Source organism: Panthera tigris, chromosome A2 (genome assembly GCF_018350195.1).
Source record: "Panthera tigris isolate Pti1 chromosome A2, P.tigris_Pti1_mat1.1, whole genome shotgun sequence".
Taxonomy (NCBI): domain Eukaryota; kingdom Metazoa; phylum Chordata; class Mammalia; order Carnivora; family Felidae; genus Panthera; species Panthera tigris.
The window spans coordinates 50,864,010-50,886,832 of record NC_056661.1 but is presented as its reverse complement, the minus strand read 5'-3'; the positions used below and the strand labels follow the sequence as shown (position 1 = coordinate 50,886,832).

The window sequence follows — 22,823 nt, the reverse complement described above, 5'->3', positions numbered from 1 at the left end:
AGAGCCTGATACGGGGCTCAATCTCACAAACTACGAGGTCATGACCTGAGCCAAAATCAAGTCAGATGCTTAACTGACTAAGTCACCCAGGCACCCCTAGAGAGCTACTTTTTCTTTTTCTTTTTTTTTTTTTTTTTTTTAAATTTTTTTTCAACGTTTTTTATTTATTTTTAGGACAGAGAGAGACAGAGCATGAACGGGGGAGGGGCAGAGAGAGAGGGAGACACAGAATCGGAAACAGGGAGAGCTACTTTTTCTTAAGAGCTGCATAATATACTCTTGTATAGATGTGCCATCAGTTATTTAATCAATATTTAAGTTGTTTATGATATCTTGCTATAACAATATTTCGGTGGATAATGTTATATATAAACAATTTGATACATACATATAAGGATAAAATAAAGACCTAGAGCAGAATTGCTGGATTAAATGGTCTGTATATTTATAATTTTGACAGATACAGCCATAATGCCCTCTGTAGAAGTTGTACAGAGTTACAATCCCAGCAGTAGTGTATAAAAGTACCTGTTACCCCACATCATTGCCAACTGATTGTGTTATCATATATTTTATTTTTTGCCAACCTGATGGGTAAAAAAATACTCTTAAAATTTTTTTTAATGTTTACTTATTTTATTTTTGAGAGAGAGAGAGAGCACAAGCAGGGGAGGGGCAAAAAGAGGGAGAGAGAATCCCAAGCAGGCTCCATGCTCAGCGTAGAGCCTGATGCAGGACTTGGTCTCATGAGCCATGAAATCATGACTTGAGCCAAAACCAAGAGTCAGACATTCAACTGACTGAGCCACCCAGGTACCCCCAAAATACTCTCTTATAGTAGTAATTTGCCTTTCTCTTATGAATGAAGTAAACACTTTTTATATATATCTTTTCTGTAAACTATCAGCTTATATATATATTTCTTTTTTAAAACTTTATTTAAAGTTTGTCTTTTTATTTTGAGAGAGAGAGCACATGCAAGCAGCGGAGGGGCAGAGAGAGAGGGAGAGAGAGAATCCTAAGCAGAATTCGCGGTGTCAATGCAGAGCCCAAGAGATCATGACCTGAGCCTAAATCATGAGTCGGAGGCTTAACCCACTGAGACACCCAGGTAGTATATATATATATATATACACACACACACACTATATATATATATATATATATATATATATATATATATATACTATATATACACTATATATATATGTATGTATGTGTATATATATATATATATTTCTATCAAGTTAGAAATGAATGGTATTTTCTCTCTTTGATATGTAAGAACTTTTTTGGGGGTGCCTGGTTGACTCAGTCAGTAGAGTGTGCAACTCTTGATCTTAGGGTTCTAAGTTCAAGCTCCATGTTGCGTGTAGAGATCACTTAAAAATAAAATGTCAAAAAAAGAGAACTTTTGTATATTAAGAAAGTTAGCTCTTCGTGATAAGAGTTACAAATATTGTTCCCAGTTGATCTTTTTACTTTGTCAATGAATGTTTTCTTTACCGTGAGATTTGTTGTTTTTTTTTTTTTTTTTCAACATAATCATACTGTTGGTTCCATCCTGGGTTTAGTGTGATACCTAGACAGCCTTGAAGTGTTTTGAGCAGGGGAGAAACATATCACATCCGGCTGTGGGTAGAGGGACTGAAGATCATTTGGAGGGGTCCAGAGGGCAAGAGCTGAACTATTCTTTTCCTGAAAGCCTCCTATTTGTGTCGTTTTCTTTTCATTCCCATTTTATGTTATTCATCATTACCAACCTTACTTTAATCCCAGAGAAGTTTAATGGTATAATGAGAGCCCTGGACCAGGAGTCTGTGCCTGACACATAGTAGGTGCTTAACAAGTGCCTGTAAATGAATGAATGATGACGTCTGATTGAAGTCCTATTCCACCATCCACTCCTTTGGAGGCAGCATATTCAGTGATTGGACAACCTGAATTTGAATGCTAAATATGGCATTACCAACTAAGTGTCTTTAGGAAGGTTACACAATTTCTGAGTCTTAGTTTTCCTCATCTATAAAATAGGGATAATAATAGTAACTATCTCAAGGGGCTGTTGAAGGGTTGACTGTGAATACTGTATGGACCTGGGCACAAAGGAGACCCTCAGGAACTGTTAGCAATTGTTATTAGCTGGTGTGTGATTTCAGTCAAAACACTTTGGCTCCAACATTCCATTGTCTGTGCTAGAACACAGGGGGAAAGATTGAAAAGTGGGAAGAATTAGAATATAAGCCTGAAGAAGCAGGTAGGGCTGGCTATGGAGAGCTTCCCAAGTTGGGCTAGGACTTTGGGTCCTATCCTTATGTGATGGGCATTCACTTTTAGGCCTGAGAGTCACCAGCGCCACATGTGGGTGTAGAAAGATGACTGGGGTGGCTGCTGCAAGGATGGACCAGATGGAGGCTTGATGGGGGCAAGGAGCCCATGGTCCTGGTGAAAGGTGCTGAGGCAGCAGGGAGACAGGAGGAAGAGGACAGGAGACCTATTTAGGAGATCAGTGGCTGTGCTGGAGTGAGGACAAAGCAGGTGGTACAGATGATTCCAGGTTTCCTTCTTGGGTGATTGGATCTCTGGACTGACATTCCCAAACATGCAGGAGGAAGATCGCATTAGTTTGGGAAATGTTGAATTTACAGACCCTATGGGATGTTCAAGAGGAAAAGTCTCACAAGCAATTGGATATTTGGGTCTGGAGCCTAGGGGAGAGATCTCAGGTGGAGACTGAGATGTGAGGCATCCTCAAATGAGTCTGAGGGTGGGTGAAATTACCCCGGGAAGAATGTGCAGGGAGAAGAGGAGAGCCTAGCAGCAGGTTGAAAAGAAGCCAGAAATGGAGGCTTGGAGAGAAGAGCCAGAGCAGCTGCTGAGATTAGCAACTGAGACACTGAGAAGGATGGCCTCGAGAAAGGATGCCTGCCTGGAGGAGCCAGAGGGGGACGGAGAAGGGATGGAACCACCTGGGAGGGCCTGGTCCGAACTAGAGGGAGAGGAGACTTTGGACCAAACCCAAGAGAAGATGTGGCGGAGCTGAGCCAGGGCAATGGGGGATGCATGGGTGGGTGGGTTCAAAGGTTATTAAAAGGCCATGTGCTTGGTGCAGTCTGGGCCTGGTGTGGGTGGTGAAGTAAATACTCTTCCCAAATGATTACCCCACAAAGTGATGGGGGTCCATCTCTCTGTAACAGTTTCTGTGACACCAGATACAATTATTGGTCTTCTCATTTAGAAAAATTTTTATTTTAATTCGAGTGTAGTTAACATACAGTACAATACTAGTTTCAGGGGTACAATATAGTGATTCAGCCGTTGCATACATTACTCTGTGCTCATCAAGACAAGTGTGCTCTTAATCCCTTTCACCTATTTCACCCATCCCCCCACCCACTATTATTTGTCTTCTTACTAGTTCCCCTACTACCCTGTAGTGTCCTCAAGATCAGGAACCAGGAGCTGGGGACTGAATTTCAGAGGAAGAGAGTGTCCCAGGAAGAGGGAATGGTCAGTACAAAGGCCTCTATGTGGGGCTGAACCTGACTTGTTTTAAGGGACAGAAAGGAGGCCAGTGAGGCTAGAATTTTAGGGCATGGAAGCTTAATGGCTCCAAGGAAGGTGGGTGAGCCTACCTCAGTGCTTTCTTCTGAGTGCTTCTGGGGAGGTTGCAGAGGGCACTGAGCAGGGGAGTGGCACCTTCTGTTTCTGAAAGTTCACTGTGGATGCTGAGTGGAGAGCAGCTGCTGATGAGATAAGTATGGGAGCTGAGAACTTAGTTAGGAGGCCCCAGTGGTCATCTAGTTAGGAGGGGGTCATGGCAGGTTGGACAGATGGTTGTAGTAGAGGTGGAGAGAAGTCAGATCCTGGATAGTTTTGGAGATCAAGGCAGTCGACCTTGGGAATGGGTTGCATGTGGGGGTGAGGGGAAGGGTGGGGTCAGGTGCCTCCTAGCATCTGGGTGTTGGATGGGAGATGGTGAGCCCAGTTACAGCAGTCCCGAGCCCCAGCATATCGGGCTGATAGAGGCACTAAGGTTGGGCCTCGATCTACACAAATCCAGTGGGTTGGAGCTGACCTGTAGGAACTGACTGTTACAGTCTCGCTTGTCTTGGGGGAGCAGAACCAGTGCTCAGACTTAGGAGCAGGGGCCTGTAGACACCCTCCTTCCCTTGGAGGGTCAGCCTGTCAGAGGTTGTTGCCACTGGTCATGACTGCACCGGGGACTGGGGAAGCAATTCATTGGAGTGCTGGGATCTCAATGCGGATGCAAACTCTTCACTGGGCTCCTCTCAGCTCCAAATGCAGCCTGATCCTTTTCTAAACCTGAAGGAGGGACTCACAGGCAATGCAAGCAGCTGGCCGTGTGTTCTATGCTGGATTGCTGCTCTGTGTTCCTCCCCTTTCCTAAGACCTTTACTGCTTTGTAAAGTCATCACTGTTCTTTGTAGAAAAACTGGGGACTATAGATGAACAAAACTACATCTGTAATCTCACGCTCCCAGAAGCATTCTTTTTTTTTTTTTTTTTACTTTCTATAATTTATTTATTTTTTATAACTTACATCCAAGTTAGTTAGCACATGGTGCAATAATGATTTCAGAAGTAGATTCCTTAAGCCCCTTACCCATTTAGCCCATCCCCCCTCCCACAACCCCTCCAGCAGCCCTCTGTTTGTTCTCTATATTTAAGAGTCTCTTATGTTTTGTCCCCCCTCCCTGTTTTTATATTCTTTTTGCTTCCCTTCCCTTATGTTTATCTGTTTTGTATCTTAAAGTCCTCGTATGAGTGAAGTCATAGGATATTTGTCTTTCTCTAATTTCGCTTAGCATAATACCCTCTAGTTCCATTCACGTAGTTGCAAATGGCAAGATTTCATTCTTTTGATTGCCAAGTAATACTCCATTGTGTGTGTGTGTGTATATATATATATATATATATATATATATATATATATCACATCTTCTTTATCCATTCATCCATCGATGGACATTTGGGCTCTTTCCATATTTTGGCTATTGTTGATAGTGCTGCTATAAACATTGGGGGGGTCCCTTCGAAACAGCATACCTGTATCCCTTGGATAAATACCTAGTAGTGCAATTCCGGGGTCATAGGGTAGTTCTATTTTTAATTTTTTGAGGAACCTCCATACTGTTTCCCAGAGTGGCTGCACCAGTTTGCATTCCCACCAACGATGCAAAAGAGACCCTCTTTCTCCGCATCCTCGCCAACATCTGTTGTTGCCTGAGTTGTTAATGTTAGACATTCTGACAGGTGTGAGGTGGTATCTCAGTGTAGTTTTGATTTGTGTTTCCCAGATGATGAGTGATGTTGAGCATTTTTTCATGTGTCAGTTGGCCGTCTGGATGTCTTCTTTGGAGAAGTGTCTATTCATGTCTTTTGCCCATTTCTTCACTTGATTATTTGTGTTTTGGGTGTTGAGTTGGATAAGTTCTCCATAGATTTTGGATATTAACCCTTTCTCTGATATGTCGTTTGCAAACACCTTCTCCCATTCCATTGGTTGCCTTTTAGTTTTGCTGATTGTTTAGAAGCAGTCATTCTTAACTGCTTGGCCTACACTCATAAGACTATATAGAGTACTCATTATGAGCAGGCTCTGGAGCCAGACTCTCTGGGTTCAGCCTTTTGCTGGCTGGTTTTGCAACTTACCAGTTTTGTGACTTTGGATAACTTAGATAACCTCTCTGTGTCTCAGTGTCCTCCTCTGGGAAAAGAAAATAATAATGCAGATTGTTGTGCAGATTAAATGATCTAAGGTGTGTAAAGTACTATAGTGTCTGCCACGGTAAATTCTATATAACTATTTGCTGTAGCTATGTAACTATTTTTTCCCAAAGTGAAATTATAGTGCATTAATTTCTACAGCCTCTGGAAACCTAACATATCATAAGTATTTTCTGTATCATTAAGTCTTCTTCAATAGCTGCCTGAGCAAATTTATATTAAAGTTTCATAGCTAAGTGGTATTCCAAGTTATGAAAGAGCTATATTCCCATATTGCTGGAAAATAAGTTGCTTCTTTCTTTCTGTTCTTCCTTTATTATTTCTCCCTCTCCTCCTCTTCTCTCTCTTATAGGTAACCACATGATGGACATCCTTGTAGCTAAAACTTAGAGCATATCCATGAGGGTTTTCTTAGGATAAATTCCCAGAAATTGGCAAGCTCAGTCAAAAGGGGTTTAGAGATTTTCATTTTTATGTTTTTGTGACTAACCCATTATTTCTGAGAGTTACATTTGGGCTGTGCATTGCCGTTTTTGTTGCTTTCATTATTTCATTGCAAGTGAGTGAGAATCTCTGGCAATAGTCACCTACTAGTAGACAGCTCCTGCCCACCTTATGGCTTCAGTGGGTCACTCTTTCACATGGCTCTGAATCCAAAATGTGCAGCAGGTTGTCAGTACAATGTCTCCCTCCCCTCCTGTCCTCCAGACACTCAGTTCCCCTCCCTAGAAGTAACCAAGTCTGGGGCGTGAGTTTTCACAGTTCGTGAGATCGAGCTCCGCATCCAGCTCTGTGCTGACAGCGTGGAGCCTACTAGGGATTCTCTCTCTCCCCCTCCCTCTCTCTGCCCCTCCTACACTCATGCTTTCTCTCTCTCTCTCTCTCTCTCTCTCTCTCTCTCTCTCTCAAAATAAATAAACTTAAAAAAAAGTAATCAAGGTTATCAGTGTCTTGTAAACTCTTCCAGAAATATTTATGTCCATGGAAGAACACACACACACACACACACACACACACACACACACACACTCTTTCCCCACTCCTTAGAGAATGCTAGCATCGTGCCACATACATTGCTCTGGACTTTGTCTTTCACTTAGCACACCCACATGCCATCCCACATCAGCACACCAAGGCTTCCTTTGTCCTTTTCAGGACTACGTGGTGTGCCATTGCACAGATGTGCTCTGTCTAACCTGTGGTTTATCGGTGGGCATTTAGGTTCTTTCTTCTGTTTACTTATGACACATTACATATGTAGCCTTTTTTAAAGTTGGCTTTTATTGAAGTATAACATATTTAGAGAAAAGCACAAAAATCATTACCTCTGCGGCTCAGAGAATTTGCACAAAGTGAACGTGCCTGTGGAAATAGCATACAGACCAGGAACCTGATGCCCCCTTCAGTCACTACCCAAAGGTAATCACTATCCTGAGTTTTCATCCTGGAGGTTAGTTTTGCCTGTTTTTGAACTGTATATGAATGGAATCACACTTTTTCTCAGCCGTATGGCTCTCAGATGTAGCAACTTGATGCTCACAGCATTTGTTCCTCCTCGGGCAAGGTCTTGCTCTGGTGAGAGTCCCCCCCCCTGCCTTGCAGAGGCGCCCTCTGGCTGTGAGCTGACGAGGTGGGGGGGGGGGCAAGCTCTCCGGTGTCTCCTCCTATAGGGGTGCTAATCCCATCATGAGACCTCACCAAACCCTAATCACCTCCAAATACCATCCCACTGGGGGATAGGGCTTCAACGTATGAATTTTGTAGGGACATAATTCAGTCTATAGGAAGCCTCTGTGGAGTCTGCCTAGGGACAAAAAGCCCTGGGGACATCCTGTCTGACCCCTCAGTAAAGGGTAACAGCTGTGGCATGTCAGGCATGGCGCAGGCAGCTGAGCAAAAACAGAGGCCTCTCGGGAGTGCCCAGCTCAGCGAATGTCCCTTGAGGATGGTGTAACAGTGTTATAATGAAATGCTATTAAAATAGCTAAGCATAAAATGCATCATTAAAAAGCTTTACATAAAGGCACATTTACAGCACAAGCTTTAAAGAAAATAAACACCTGAGTGTATCGTATATTTTCTCTCATTAATTCTTCACTACTTTTGGTCTCACCCAAGTTTAATTCCCAAACTCAAGTATCATTCTTTCCTTTAACTCTCTTTTAGTTTCTTAATTATTTTTTAAAAACTTAAGAGGATTTCATGGTCTGGCATAGATGGATAAGGATTGTCCGTAATAATATAGTTTTTGTTATGTGCAGATGTTAGACACTTTCACCAGTATAGGAAGGCACAGAATGAAGAGTGTCCCCCTCTCCACCCCCCTAGGCCACATCTCTGAGGCATCCATCATTAAATTACTTCTGTATACTTCTAGAAATGTTTATAGATATGCAAGTTTATATGTGTATTCTTTGAAAAATCAATATTTTTATTCATTCATTTAATCTTTTAAAGTTTGTTTATTTTGAGAAAGTTGGGGGTGGGGTGGGACAGAGAAGGGGAGAGGGAGAGAGAATCCCAAGCAGCAGGCTCCACACTGTCAGTGTAGAGCCTGACGTGGGGCTCGAGCCCATGAACCTCCAGATCATGACCTGAGCTGTAATTGAGCCGGATGCTTAACTGACTGAGCCACTGAGGTGCCCAGATGATGTTTTTAAATTTCACGAGTAATACATGAATATGTTCACTCCGTGAAAAGCTGAAACATTACATAAAGGCTAAAGTCCTCACGCCCTCCCTGCCCAGAGGCCACCACTCTTATAAATTTAATTTCCATTTCCCCTAGATCTTTTTCTGTGCACATACATGTCCATGAGGTAAATATATCATGTCATTTTTGTGTTGCCCCTACTTACTTTCTTCCTCTCTCTCCCTCTCACTCTCTCATGGTAAAATACACATAACATAAAATGTACCATTTTAACCATTTTTTAACTGCACAATTCCTTGGTGTTAAGGACATTCACCATGTCGTGAACCACATCCATCTCTCTCTTCCAGAACTCTTTTTCATCTTGCAAAACTGAATCTCTGTTCCCTTTAAACACTAACCCCCCACACCCCTCCCCCAGCCCCTGGCAACCACCTTCCTACTTTCTGTCTCTGTTAATTTGACTCCTCTAGGGACAGCATATAAGTGGAAGCCTACACAGTATTTGTCTTTCTGTGACTAGTACATTTCACTGAACATAATGTCCTCACGGTTCCTCCATGTTGTAGTGTGGGTCAGAATTTCCTTCCTTTTTAAGGCTGAATAACATCCCACTGTGTGTAGGGACTGCCCCCTGCCTTTTTGAAACAAGAGAGAACATGCCTATGTGTGGCTGTCTACCTGCTAATGTATTGGAGAGGAGAGGTGGTTCAGAGTATGCACCCCAGCTCTACTATCTCTAGCTGTGTGACCTTGGGCACATCACTTAACCTTTTGGGGCCTGTTTCTTCATCTATACAAATGGGGATAACAATTCATTCATAAACATAGAGCAGTTAGAACAGTGCCTGAAACACTATATGCTTGACTTTTTATTTTATTTTATTTTATTTTTAATTTTTTTTAACGTTTATTTATTTAAATTTTTTTTTAACGTTTATTTATTTTTGGGACAGAGAGAGACATAGCATGAACAGGGGAGGGGCAGAGAGAGAGGGAGACACAGAATCGGAAGCAGGCTCCAGGCTCTGAGCCATCAGCCCAGAGCCCGATGCGGGGCTCGAACTCACGGACCGCGAGATCGTGACCTGAGCCGAAGTCGGTTTCTTAAGCGACTGAGCCACCCAGGCGCCCCAATGCTTGACTTTTTAAAATGACAATTGCTAGGGTGCCTGGCTGGCTCAGTGGGTAGAACATGTGACTCTTGATCTCAGGGCTGTGAGTTCCAGCCCCATGTGGGGCATGGAGCCTACTTAAAATTACGTTTCAGCTGTTTGTTGCAGCAGACATCACGTGTCAGAAAGCTTCCTGTGTCAGTCCTCACAGATGCTCATTCCTTCTACCTGTTCTACCTTGTAAGAAGGTACATACATCCTTCTTGGGGCGCCTGGGTGGGTTAGTTGGTTCGGCCTCCGACTTTGGCTCAGGTCACAATCTCATAGTTCATGAGTTTGAGCCCCACGTTGGGCTCTGTGCTAACAGCCCAGAACCTGAAGCCTGCTTCCAGTTCTGTGTCTCCCTCTCTCTGCCCCTCCACTGCCCACACTCTGTCTCTCTCTCAAAAATAAATAAACACTAAAAAAAAAAAAAAAAAAAAAAAAGGTACATCCTTCTTAAAGCCATAGATGGGATTATACTATACATTGTAATGTGAACCTTGATTTTTAAAATTTCTTAATATATCTTAGAAGGTTTTCCATGACAGTGTATACAATTGTTCTCCACTTATTTTAATAGCTTTGCAGTATTCCATGGCATGGATATACCAGCCTTTATTTAATCAGTTCCCTCTTAATAGACATTGCAGTCCTTTGTTATAAAGATGGCAGTGCAGTGAATATACTCCATACACACCCTCTGTGTACACGCACAAGTTTAGCCATAGGGTACATTTTTGAGTCAGGGATAAGTGCATGTACGATTCTTATAGATACTGCCATGTTGTTCTCCAAGCAGAGTAGATGTCCCACCTTCACACGCTACAAACAATGAGACATACCCCCATTACAGTGATGATGGTGACCACCCAATATACGTTGTGGCCTTAAGAAGTAAATATCACCATCCCTATGATGACACAACGGAGGTTCAGAGAGGTGCAGTGACTTGCCCAAGGACACACAATTAAAAAACTGTTCTCCCAATACATATATGTGATACAAACTTTAAAAGGAATAACACATTACTATAACAGTTAGGACTAGATTTGGCTGCATGTGATAGGAAAACCCCAAATAATTGTGGTCTAATGACCCAAGGTTCAGTCTCTTATATAAAACAAATGCCCAAGAGTTAGACAGTCCAGAGCTGGTATTGTAGCCCCTGAAGTCAAGAGCTCTTTTTAGAGCTCTGCTTCACCACTCTTGGGTAAGGCCCTTGTCCTCATAGTTGAAGATGGTTGCTAGAGCCCTAGCCATCACCTCTGCATTCCAGGCAGCAGGATGGAGGAATGGGTGACAAAAAAGGGGCAAAGAGCACATTCTAGCAACCTTACAAATCTGTTTCTATAAAGTTATTTTCCGTGAAGACACATAGCACATCTGCATGCATTTTTACCTACTCATGTGGCCTAGTCATGTAGCTGCAAAGGTAGCTGGAAGCTTTATTTTTGATGGTCAAGTTCTCAGCAAAAACTGGGGGCTATAATAGTAAGGAAGAGGGATGAACAGATATAGTAGCAAAGTACTGGTCTCTGTCATGATTATGTGTAAAAATTAAGCTAATCACCTTCCACAGGCAGTGACTGTTCACCGTTCTTGACTATCTGGAAAAAGACTTATCTCTTTTGTCCAAATTTTTTTTCCACTTCCCCAAGAGTTGCCATGACCTGTCCCCACTTCACCAGGAATAATTTGCATACCTCTTCTCACCTGCCAGTTGATTCTCACAAAAGTGCTATGAAATAAGTGGGGTGGATGTCATGATCCCATTTTACAGATGAAGAAACCAAGGCCCAGAGTGGTAAACCAACTTTGCCTAAAGCAACATAGTGAAGAATGGAGTTCAGCTTCCTTTTGAGGCCATGCAAGGTGGGCAGTGTCTCATGGCTTCAAGGAGAAAGGCTCAGTTTGGTGCTAGTATTCCCTTAATTCCTCACACACTATTAAACCTCTTAAACAGAGAGAGAATGCTCAGAGCATTTGGCAGGCAAAAGTATCCAGCTAGGATCTAAGAACATTGTTTTGGTTTCATTATATTTATAGTTTCCTTCTATTTGTGGCAAATGATCCTGGTTTCCTTTTCTATGATAGTGATATAAAGCTTACTTTTTAAGTAAATGCCTCTAAGTTAAAAAGTGAGGCTATTAAAAGAAAAATGTTAAGTAAAGACCTGTCTGGGTTTAAATACAGATCCCACCACTGACTAGCTCTGTGTCATGAGATATGATACGTGTTTCCTCTGAACCTGTTTTCTCATCTATAAAATGAGGATCATGATTTTCCCTACCTTATAGATTTGTAATAGCATTAAACAAGATCATGGTGTCAGGAGCTCTGCACCCTGGCATGTAGTTAAGCACTCAATGCTCTTTGTTAACATTATTATCATATTATGAATATTCATATTATTAATTTTGTCACAACACTTTCTGGCTGCTTGGAGCAGGGGAAGTCAGTGGACTGAAGGGTAATGGATAGAGATGCCCCATCAGAGGGCCCCTTCCCCATACTAGTGGTTCTCAGCCAGGGACAGGTTGGCCCCCCTCCCCCCCCCCCCCCAGGGGACATTTGGCAATATCTGGAGATGTTTTTTATGATGACGGCAGGGGTGGGGTGTGGGGCGGGGGGAGATGTGCCACATCCCACAAGGCACAGGACAGCCCCCCATCATGAAATATTATCAGGTCAAATGTCAAAAATGCTTCCTTTGAGAAGCCCTACCCCACATGGCACCCCACACCTGTGTGTGTGATTCAAAGCAGCCGGCTCATTAGTTCCAAAAGAGACTCGAACTCAGACTCCAAAGACTTCAGCCTCAGTTTCCTCATTCAGCACATGGGGATGAAACCTGCCTTACCTGGAGTCATTCTATCTCCTGATGGTTGAAACTCTTTGTCACTTCCTTGTTTTATGCTGTCCCTAGTGGTCTTTTCCTCTCTTCTCCCAGGCCCAGGGAAGCCATCTGATTGGTTTTTCTCCATTTGCTTGACTTCTGGGTGTTTCCCATTCCCTGAGCAGCCTTGGGCGCCCCATAGCCACCACCTACAACGCTGCAGAACAGAGAAGGCAGAGAGAGTGGGTTAGAGATGAAGAGGTCCACCCCCTCCCTCTCCCAGCATCCTGTTATTCTGGGTCTCCACCCCGAGTGTGCTTCCTTGCAAGCACTCCTTGACATGCATAAGCATTCTGTTTGTGTACTGACTTGATTTTATTTCTTCCACACACCTCTTCTGAAGACCACGCCTCCAGGGGCCCCAGCATCCTGCACAATGTCCGGCACATTACTGGCCCTCGGGATTTACGTGTGCAGTGTTCGAAGGGAGAGCCGGAGAGAGGAAAGGGCCAGGTGCTAGATCCAGAGAAGGAAGAGAAGCGAGAAAAGGATGAGAGAAGAGGAGGGCTGATGAAAGAATGTTAAATGCAGAGAGATCTAACCAGACAAGGGGAGAGGGAGGGTCGAGGCCAACCTTTGAGCGCGATGCAGACATGCCCGAGAGACAGTAGCAGAACAAGAGACAAATGCAGAACAAGAAAGATGAAAGGGTGGACAAGAGAAAGGAATGGGGAGGCACGCGACTGAGAGAGGCACGTGGGCGGTGAGAGCGAGAGCGTGCGGGCGCAGGACCACGGGAAGGAAAGTCCTTGAGGGCTGAGCGCGGAGCTGCCAAAGGGAGAGGCCCGCCCTGCGAGCCCGGCTGTGCCGCCGGGAGCTCTGGGTGCGGGCGCCGTCTCCATGGAAACGGCGACGCTCTGGGCTGGAGGGGAAATGGGCCTGTGGGGAGGGGAAACGGAGGGGCTGGGTGGACTTGGCCCATGCCCAGGCTCTTTTCGTCACCCCCAGCCTTTCGCTGAGGAGGCGGGAGCGCGCCTCCTGGGCTGGAGCCCTCAGATACCCAGGGCGTTCCTTCGCTCCCCTTCCCCGACCCCGGCGTTGGAACCTCCTCTTGTCTCCGACAGGGGCCTGGAGGGCCTTGCAAAATATCTGGGATATTTGGGGAGGTGGGCGGATGGACCTTCTCCGTAGGCTCCTCCTCTCCTCCCTCCCAAGCGCTCAGTCCTAGGCCTTCTCTGTATCCAGAACTCCAGTCCCAGGGATTAACCTTCCCACAGCTCCCAAATTTACATCTCCAGCACCGATTTCACCCTGAGCTTACCTCTCCATTTGGGTAGCCAAAGTGCATCTTCGAACTTGTGGGATTCTTTAGCTCCCCCAAGCTCATTCTCACCCCAGGGCTTCTTGCATTTGCCGTCTCCGTTTGCCAAGAACCCTTTTCGCAGCAGGCAAGCACGGGGAGAGGGGACACAGCCCTAAATGTGTGTGTGGTCACGGTGCTGTGACCTGATGCAGCAGGGGGAGCCCTGCAGGGGGAGCCCTGCATCAGGACGAGGAGCACAACCTAGGGATGTGGGGAATACTGTCGTGTCACAGGAGGACGGAGGAAGGCTACAGGAGGCAAAACCTTAGAGCGAGGGGCCCCGGCGCACTGGTAGACGGGAGTCTGGAGCCTAGGGAGCACTTGCTTGAACGATAGGTGAGGGAGACACGTGACAAGGCTGAGGGCGTCCTCCCCACCCTGGGGACTAGATGGGCCTCTGAGACAGTGGGCAGCACTGACCACCACCCTCTCTTTGTCATCACTGTCTTCTAAAACCCAGGTTAAGCACCCCATGGGCCTGGTGTGGAAACTTCAGGTCTCAGACACAGTAACCTTGTTGCTGGTGGGACTGTCGAACACCGAGAGGGCAACATCAAGCCGCAGACACAGTCACAAGTCACAAGGCTAGCTGCTCACACCGCATGGCAGGAGTGGAAGGTCACAGCCCCCGGTTGCTTACTGAGCCTGGTTGGCTCTCTTTGGCTGTGTGGGGCTTGTGCTGTTTGGCTCAGACTTAGGTCCCACCAACTAGGCTGGGCACTGCAAAGAGCCTACCCAGACAGACTATTTGGGTTTGGATTGGCAGAGGTGGGTCACTAAACACTGGTGAGTGGATGCCAAGGTGGGGAACCAGCAGGGGCCTATTTCTGTAGAAGCCTCTTCTTGGCCTCTCCCTGTTTCCCCTCCTCCACCGCCTGAAACTAAGCTCCCTGCTCCCCAATAATTTCCTTATTTATGTGACTATTCTTTTTATCATTATGACTAGCTTTGATGATAGTAATAATAACATTTAACATTTATCTGGGATTTACTATATCAAGCATTTACATTTGCTGCCTCCTGTAATCTTTGCAATGACTTGGATGCCATCATTAGCCCCATTTTACAGATGAGAAAATAGGCTCACGGGTGAAGGAACTGGCCTAAGTTCCCACATCTAGAAAAGACGTGAGTAAGGATTTGAGCCCCAGCCCTGTAATGTCTTTGCTCTCACGGACCTTTCCCCCGCCTAACTGCAAACTCTGTGGGGCTGGAGTGCAAGCAATGCCCCCATCCCCTGCCCAGTCTAGTGCCTGCACACGCGGGGCCCTCAGTGAGAAAATGCCCGGGACTGAGTGCCTTACACACCTGACTTCCTTTAATCCTCACCACCACCCTGTGCAGTAGTGCTGTTATTTCCATGACACAGACACAGACAGGTGGCATCCCCAAGGTTGTACACCCAGTAAGTGAAAGAACTTACCCCAGTCTTTTCTTTGAGAGCAGCACTCAACTGCGTGAATGAGAACGTAGGTCCAGCATCTTGAAGGAAAGGGAATGGCGCTCAATAAATGTTTGTTGAATGAATGACAAAAATAAAGAACGAGGAGGATGGGAGGGGGTAAGCATGGTCAGGATGCTAAAGGGAGCTGAAGCAGCTGAGCGTGAGTTACTATTTTCTTGTATTTGCACCAAGGCTTCCTGGAGGAGTTGATTTGATGGGGGCATTATGGGTCCCAGAAAGCTGCTCCCCGAGGCAGGAGGCCATCTCAGACCCTAAAGTTTCTGGAACCCACAGAAGCGGTTAACAGGCTCTTGGGTTGACGGGTGGGTGGGGGGGGGAGGAGGGGGGGTGCGGGGGCAGAGGTGGGGGGATGGAGGTGGAGTAGGGGGTGGCGCGGGGGTGGGGGCGCTGCGCAGCCCAGCCTGGAGGGCTGTGGTGGTCCTCTGGCTCTGGGGAGTACTCAACCCCTTCTCTCTTCCTCCCTGACCATGGCGGTGTGCCCGGCCTCGCGTCCCCTCAGCTCTGTGCCTTGTGCTGGGCTGCATGATCTTCCCCGACGGCTGGGACGCCGAGACGATCCGGGACATGTGTGGGGCCAAGACCGGGAAGTACTCCCTGGGGGACTGTTCAGTGCGCTGGGCGTACATCCTGGCCATCATCGGCATCCTCAACGCCCTCATCCTCTCCTTCCTCGCCTTCGTGCTGGGCAACCGGCAAACAGACCTGCTGCAGGAGGAGCTCAAGCAGGAGAACAAAGGCGAGTGCGCTTGGGGCCGGGGGTGGGGCCCAGAGGTGTCACAGAGTACTCAGACAAAACCAGAGCTGGAAAGGGTGCAGGCAGTGAAAGCCATTTGACGTTATTCCTCAAATCCCAACATTTGCATGCCTGTGACCCAGCAGACCCAACCAGGAGTATAAACCCATGAGAAATGTGCTTGGACGGTCTTAGCAGCAGTTTCAAATAGCAAACTACTGAAAACAATGGCCATTGACAGGAGGATGGATAAATAAATGGCGATATATTCATATTATGGAATAGTGCATAATGAATGAATACACTTTAGTTATAAGTAACAGAATGGACACATCCTGGAAACATAATATTGAGAAAGAGAGGGAAAAAAATAGAGTTCCAGAAGATGACAGAATGATATTTTTATGGAGCTCAATAAAAAACCAAGAGACATGAAATAATGTGTGGCTTAATAATAAATATGTTTATGGTAGTACTGTATATATTTTTTTAAGCAAAGAAACAATAAATACAGAAGATAGGATGATGGTTATCTGTGGTTGGGATAGAAGAGGGGAGGCCAGGAGCATGAGATGTGGGTGTGTAGGCATGTACAAATTATTGGCGATCACAGTTCTTTCATGGTGAGCCCACACAGGTGTTTGTATACGTAATATATTACATATCAACTTTTGTATGTATCAAGTAACACTGAAATACAGCAAAGAAAAAATTGACACATGAGGCCAGAGGCTCAGTGCTAACCACTGTTATCAGATATTTATGCATATATGTACATAACATATGTTATATGTCCCTTTATAAAATATATAGTAGTGTTATGTGCTAATATAACACAGGATAGGCATCATCCTAAACAAATCCCTTGCTTCTTGTGCCCAACCCTAGAGCATATCTGAAAGATCTTTCTTTATCCTTTTATGGAGAACCCTTTATATCCAGTGCTTAGCATTACATCAGATGGAGGAACTGTAATTTCTTAACCATTCTCCTTTTAGGGACTGGTAGGGAGGTTTCCAGGATTTTACCATCACTGACAATGCTAGGCTAGACATCTTTGTGCCTTGTTATATACAATGTTTTCTGGGTGCTTTTTCAGAAGTGGAGTTGCACACTTACAATTGTAATGGCAGTGCCAGATTACTCTCCAAAGAAGGGTTGGTCTTCTGAGCCAGGAGCCTACCCTGCCCCTGGAGCAAGGGGCCGGGGGGCGGGGGGGTGGGGGGTGGGCAGGGATGGCACCAGTGGACAGACACCCGTCTGTCTGCGTGTGCGTTCCCTGCAGTGAGAAATAGGAGTAGTGGTTTTCACAGTCGCACCCTGCATGTTACATTAGCATGTGCTGGGTGTATATTTAGCACTCTCCATTAATTATATTCCTCTCTTGGAGTCTCTCACCTATAAAATGGGAATAATGGCAGTGAGGCTTATTATCTCATCTGGCAGGAGGCAGGTTAGTTTGGTGGTGGAACCCTTGGACTGAAGGCAGACTGTCTGTGTGGGAAGCAGGTTGATCAAAGAAATGGCTTCATGTCCTTGAGCCTTAGTTTCCTGCACTTCATAAAATGAGGGTGGTGGAAATAGTACCACCTTACAGGGCTGTCTTGTGAAGAAGAAAGATTATGTCTATTAAGGGGCACTTGATGAATACTCAGAAAAAACTGTCACTGCTCAAGACTCCCCATCAAGCAGACATCATGGCCACCATTTTACAAATGCGAAAGGTGAGTCCCCAGGGAGGTGCAGTTAACTTGCCCAAGGTCACCGAAGCAGTGCAGCCAGGATTTGAACCCAGGTCCAAATTCAAAGGCCAGACTCTTCCCTGCTGCCTGCTTCCTTTTCGGGGGCCCTCCTGGGCTGCTGGGCTGCTAAAACCTGTCTGTGAGCCTCCTGTCCCTGGAGACCCTGACACCTGGTGGTTTCTGTGCTCTTGGTGTGAGGTCAGGGCCTGCCCTCTGGTGGCAGCTTCCAGAAGTGCATTACTAAGAGCCACCGCCTTTCTGAAGAAGGGGTCTGGGGGTGCAAATGGGTGAGATGGGCCCAGCCAGCGTCCTCTCCTCCTTCCCCAAAGTGCCCTATTCTCAGTGCTAAGAGCGATGTGAAGGAGCCCCAGTTTGCCTTCCCTCAGCCTCTGTGGGTCTCCATCCCTCCAGTTCAGTTCTGAGCCAGACCTCTGGGACAAAAGTAAAAAATAAAATAAATTGCCATCATTTCCAGCATTTACTAGGCACTAAACATTGTGAAAAAGCCCTTAGCTATAATTATTTATGTCTTTTTCACCCCTCAGAATCACTCTGTGAAGGAGGCTATTATGACCATTGTATAGATGAGGAAATTGAGACTCAGAGGGGTCAAATGGCTCAAGATCATCCAGCTAGGCAGAGGCCTGGCTGGGATTTCACAGCCTGTGCAGGTCACTTCCCTGCCCAGCTTTGCCCACCCCACCTGAGAAGTGGCTGAGGGGAGCCCCAATGCCCTGGCAGTCTCTGACTTTCTACAATTCTCTCTCTCTCTCTCTCTCTCATAGATTTTGTGGGCTCTACAGTAAGCTCTGTGTTGCGGCCAGGGGGTGATGTCTCCGGATGGGGAGTCCTCCCCTGTCCCGTCGCTCACTCACAGGGACCCTGAGGGCCAGGATCACAGCCCAGGAATTGACCTGTCCTCAGCTTCTCCCGTTGCCTGCCCTCTCATCCCTTCATTCAAGCTCCAGGGGAAGACCCCATCGAGGACTGACTTCTCATCTGCTACCTGCCTGTAGCTCCAGGCTTTGAAGAGATCGGGGCTGGGATGCAGTGTGGGGGAGGGCCTGATTCTGCTCTTCCCTCAACTGACCTAAGGGAGCTGGAGCCCCGGGCCCTTGGGCTTCTCCTTTTCTCCCTAGCCTGGCCTGGGGACCCTGCAAAGTCTCCAGGGGAAGAGACGCCGTGGTTCCAGTTCCCCAGGCCCCCTCAGTCTGGAGGGCTGCTGCCTGGCTGTATCCTTGCCTCCTCTGGTCCCTGCCTCCTGCAGAAACTTATTCAAGACATTGGCCTAGGGTGGACCGGACTTTTTCCTATTTTTTTCTCCTCCGATGATGGTTCCATCATATCATTACAGAGCTCCAGGCGCCACCAGCCTCCCTGGGGCCTCTCTGCCACCCGCTCCAGCCTGTTCTCACCTCTCCCAAAGGAGTCTGAGCTGCACTGAGGGAGAAAGCACAGGGCCTCCCTGTCAACGGCTGACTGGGGCCCTGGGCAGCCCAGAGACTGAGGACAGACAGGCTCTGGAGGCAGTAGGAGGGGGTGCTCGGACTCCTGTCTTGATGGCATCTGATCATGGCAGCTGGGGCTGGAAGGGGCTCAACCTGGGGCTGGCCCGGCCTCCTCTCTGCTGGGGTGTCTCACCAGTGACTGGACCCTTGACCCCAGCCTGTTTTGTACAGCACAGACTTCTTGGCCCTGTTGTCAGGGCTGGGGGTTTGGGAGGGGGGCCCGAGAGTGGGGAATTAGGGGATACATCACCCCTCTGCCCCTTCTCATGCCCCCAGCCCAGGCATCTGCCAAGGGCAGAGACTGTCTTGCCTCTTTGATACTTTTTCTGCATAACTTGAACTTGCAGGTCACCTCTGAACAGGGTACCCCCTGTCCCCATCCCCAGGCCTTGTAACCCTATCCCTACCTCCACTTCCTCCCCTTGCCCACCTCTCGCCTTGCGGTATGCCCAGGGTCTGCAGCCCAATGGGCAGTGCTTGGAGCTGAGGCATGAGTGTGTGTGTGCGTGTGTGTGTATGTGTGCGCGCGTGCATGTGTGTGACAGAGTGAGTGTATGTGTGCACGCGCGTATGTGTGTGTGTAAGTGTGTGTGGCGGGGGGCAGATGGGGAGTCTTCTCTCTCTTTCCCCTCCTAATGGGGGGACGTCTCCTTTCCCTTTGGCCGGGAGCAAGTGAGGGAGACTCCAGGTGTTTCTAAACTCCCCTCGCTGCCTGGTGGACCTGGCAGGCAGTAGAGCCATCTGGCCTGGGACATGGACAGCCCCTTTCAGCTCCCAGTTCAGGTGGCAGGTTGGTTTCATCTAGTGTGCCTACTACTGTCTTCAGGTACTGGGAGGAAGTACTGGTCCACTGTGTAGCAGGAGCACGAGGCCTCTGCAGGTTCAGTGGGGAAGCTTCTCATCACTTCCTATCCGGGTCTCAACCAAAGGAGGGGAGAAAAGCAGCGAGTGCCATGTATTTGCCAATCTTGTGTTCATTTCCATAGGACTTGGACCTGAGAGGGTTTCCAAGACAGACCCTAGAAATCCTCTGCCTGAGACCCCCATCTGGACCCTAATTGGAGTCAGATGCTGGGTCCTGGTAGGATTCCTGAAACCTGGAACTTACCAAGTCTTGACCTTCCACCCTCTCCACCGACTCCCCCATCCTGGGCAAACACCTTTCGTCTGGTGCTCTGGCTCCAGCCCCATGCTCCCCTCTCCTGCTCCCCCAGGGCTCTACCTGCAGTGTGGGGCTCTACACCTGGGGCCTGTGCTAAATGGGAGGGTCTGGGGAGCCTCATGGGAGGCAGTGGGGGGCAGAAGTGAGTTCCTTAAAGATCCAAACCAAAGCCCAGTGTTGGCAGGCTACAGGGTGGGTGGGCAGGAGCCAGTATCTGGGAAGGGGGAGAGATGGGAGAGAGCCAGAATGAGAAAGGGGAGAGAAGGGGTGGAGAGGCAGAGAAATGGGGAAAGGAGAGATGAAGAGTGTAGGGGAGAGGGGACCCTGATGCAGAGAGCCTGGAGGTAGTGGGGAGGTGGCCGGGAAGATGGAGAAGGAATAGGGACAGGGAAGGAGGCAAATGGAGAGGTGAGGTGTGGACAGCAGACTGGAGTGCAGGGGGATGGCATGAGGAGGAGAGGAGGGTAATGGGGGCAGGACAATGAGGAACAGGAGTGGCTGCTGTGTGTGCACTGTGTGCAGGGCCCCTGTTCCCCCAAGGGGACTGCTGGGGGAGTGTGGGGGCAATGGAGCCCTGTTGTGGGAGGGGGGGATGTTAGAACCGCCCCTCAGAGGCTGAGGCTACTGCCCACCTCTTTGGGGCAGGGTCATGACTGGAGTGGGTTAGTGGGAGGGAAGAGGGATGTCAATCCCTTTGAGGTGGGGTCTGAGTGCCTCCAAGTCACCATGCATCCAGCCAGCTGCCACCTTGCTGAGGAAGGGGCTGCCCAGAGATGCACCTAGGAGTGTGGGTGGGGTTAGGAAAGCAGGGTTGGGCAGGTGAAGGAGTGTCAGGGGAACACAGGGAAGGGAAAGAGGTTGGAGTGGGCACCAAACCATAGCCCCATCCCTCAGGCTTCAGCACAGGTGGGAACAGAGTGAGGAAAATGCTTCAGGCAGGGGCCCCACGTGAGGCTGAAGTACCATCACCCTGTGGCCCAGATGGCTCTCTAGGGGCAAGGAAGCCATCATGGACACGGGGAGGTTTGTGGTTTGCCCTCAGCCAAGGCAGGCAAATTGACTTTTCCCTTTGGGAGGAGATGAATACAGAGATCCCACCTCAGTGTGGCCCCTGGGACTCTTGCTTCTTTAAAGAAGTTGACCTTTGAGTGGCCCATGGAGGCACTCCTCCCCCGAGTTGTGACTGGATGAGAGGGGTCTGGCACTAATAGGTTGTCTTTGCTATGTGGTCTGGGGACTTTCAGAAGAGGCCGAGGCAGCCACAACATGGAGGTGGTTGAGAGCACTGGTTGGTCAAGTCCTTCTGAATCTCTAGGATGTGAAAACTTTCCTGTTTGGGAACCAGTACCCCCTCAGGAAAACATGGTTTTCCTGAGGGGTTGAGGACCATGGGTAGGATTGATTCTTTTCAGGCCTGGACTATCCAAGCTGAGAACTTTTAGACAAGGCTGTAGGGAAATTCCTTGGCCTTCTTGAGATTCCTGCTTGGGCACAGGGAAGTCAGCCTTCTCCAGCTTCCAGTGTGATTGAGACAGGGGAACCCTCTCTTCGGAGAAGCTGGGACCTTCCCAGTACAAGAAACTTGCGCAGGTCCCTGCCTGGCTGAGGGCTAGCCTTCGGGTGGGCATGGAGTTTCCTGAGAAGGGAATGAGGGGGATAGTCCTTCCCAGAGCTCTGACCAGCAGATCTCAGGGGCCTGTGCTGTGTGTCATTAGGATAGCTTGGTGTTGTCTACACCCCATTAGTAAGTTCTGTCTGAATGTGTCCTCGCTGTTCATCGTCCAGTTTGGTAACATTTATTTCAGTCCTGACCCCTTCTGCTGCTGCTGGATTTGAGCTTCAGTGCAGGTGGAATGATGTTCAAATAAAGAAACACTTTATATCACCCATGCTGGTTTCTTCTTCTCTGAGTTGGCCCCCAGGGGATCAAGACGGGTGAGATTCTACCCTTTGTACCAGTTGGCTGCATATTAATGGAGCTACACTGTGGCTTAACAAGAGCTTATTTTCCTTTCACATTAAGTCTGGAGATAGCCAGACCATGACCAATATGGCCTGCAGCATTATCAGGAACCCAGGCTCCTTACCTTTCTGTGCTGCCATTTTCAATCCTGGCTTCCAGTTTCAAGGACACCTCATGGCCCAATATGGCTGCTGGAGCTCTAGTCATTTGGCCACATTTCATTTGACGGAGACTTCTAGAAATCCCATAGGATGGGATGTACCTAGCTGAAATGTAATCCTTTAATGGGCACATGCCACGCCAAATAAAACTGTGGTTCTCTTTCCAAGGAGAAAGGAGACATAGATGGAGCAGGCAGTTAGAAGTCTCTACACAGTGCTGGTTGACTGCATAGGTTTGATTTTGGACTTAGGACTCTGACGAGGGCAAACATGACTCCACCCTTTTCTGCCTGTGTGCCCTGGACGGGTCCCTTTGCCTCTTTCTAAAT

The 22,823-nt window shown here is 47.6% G+C and overlaps 1 protein-coding gene across 1 annotated transcript in view; it reads left to right on the top strand.

Annotated features, from left to right (window-relative positions):
- Nucleotides 1-19,743, top strand: part of LHFPL4 (LHFPL tetraspan subfamily member 4) — a 29,120-nt gene extending 9,377 nt beyond the window's left edge. Inside the window, exons 2-3 of the mRNA XM_007075505.3 lie at nt 15,725-15,961; nt 18,486-19,743. Of these exons, the coding sequence (XP_007075567.1) occupies nt 15,725-15,961; nt 18,486-18,586 (338 nt within the window). The 3' untranslated portion in view covers nt 18,587-19,743. The remainder of the gene's footprint in view (nt 1-15,724; nt 15,962-18,485) is intronic.
- Nucleotides 19,744-22,823: the final 3,080 nt, after the last annotated feature.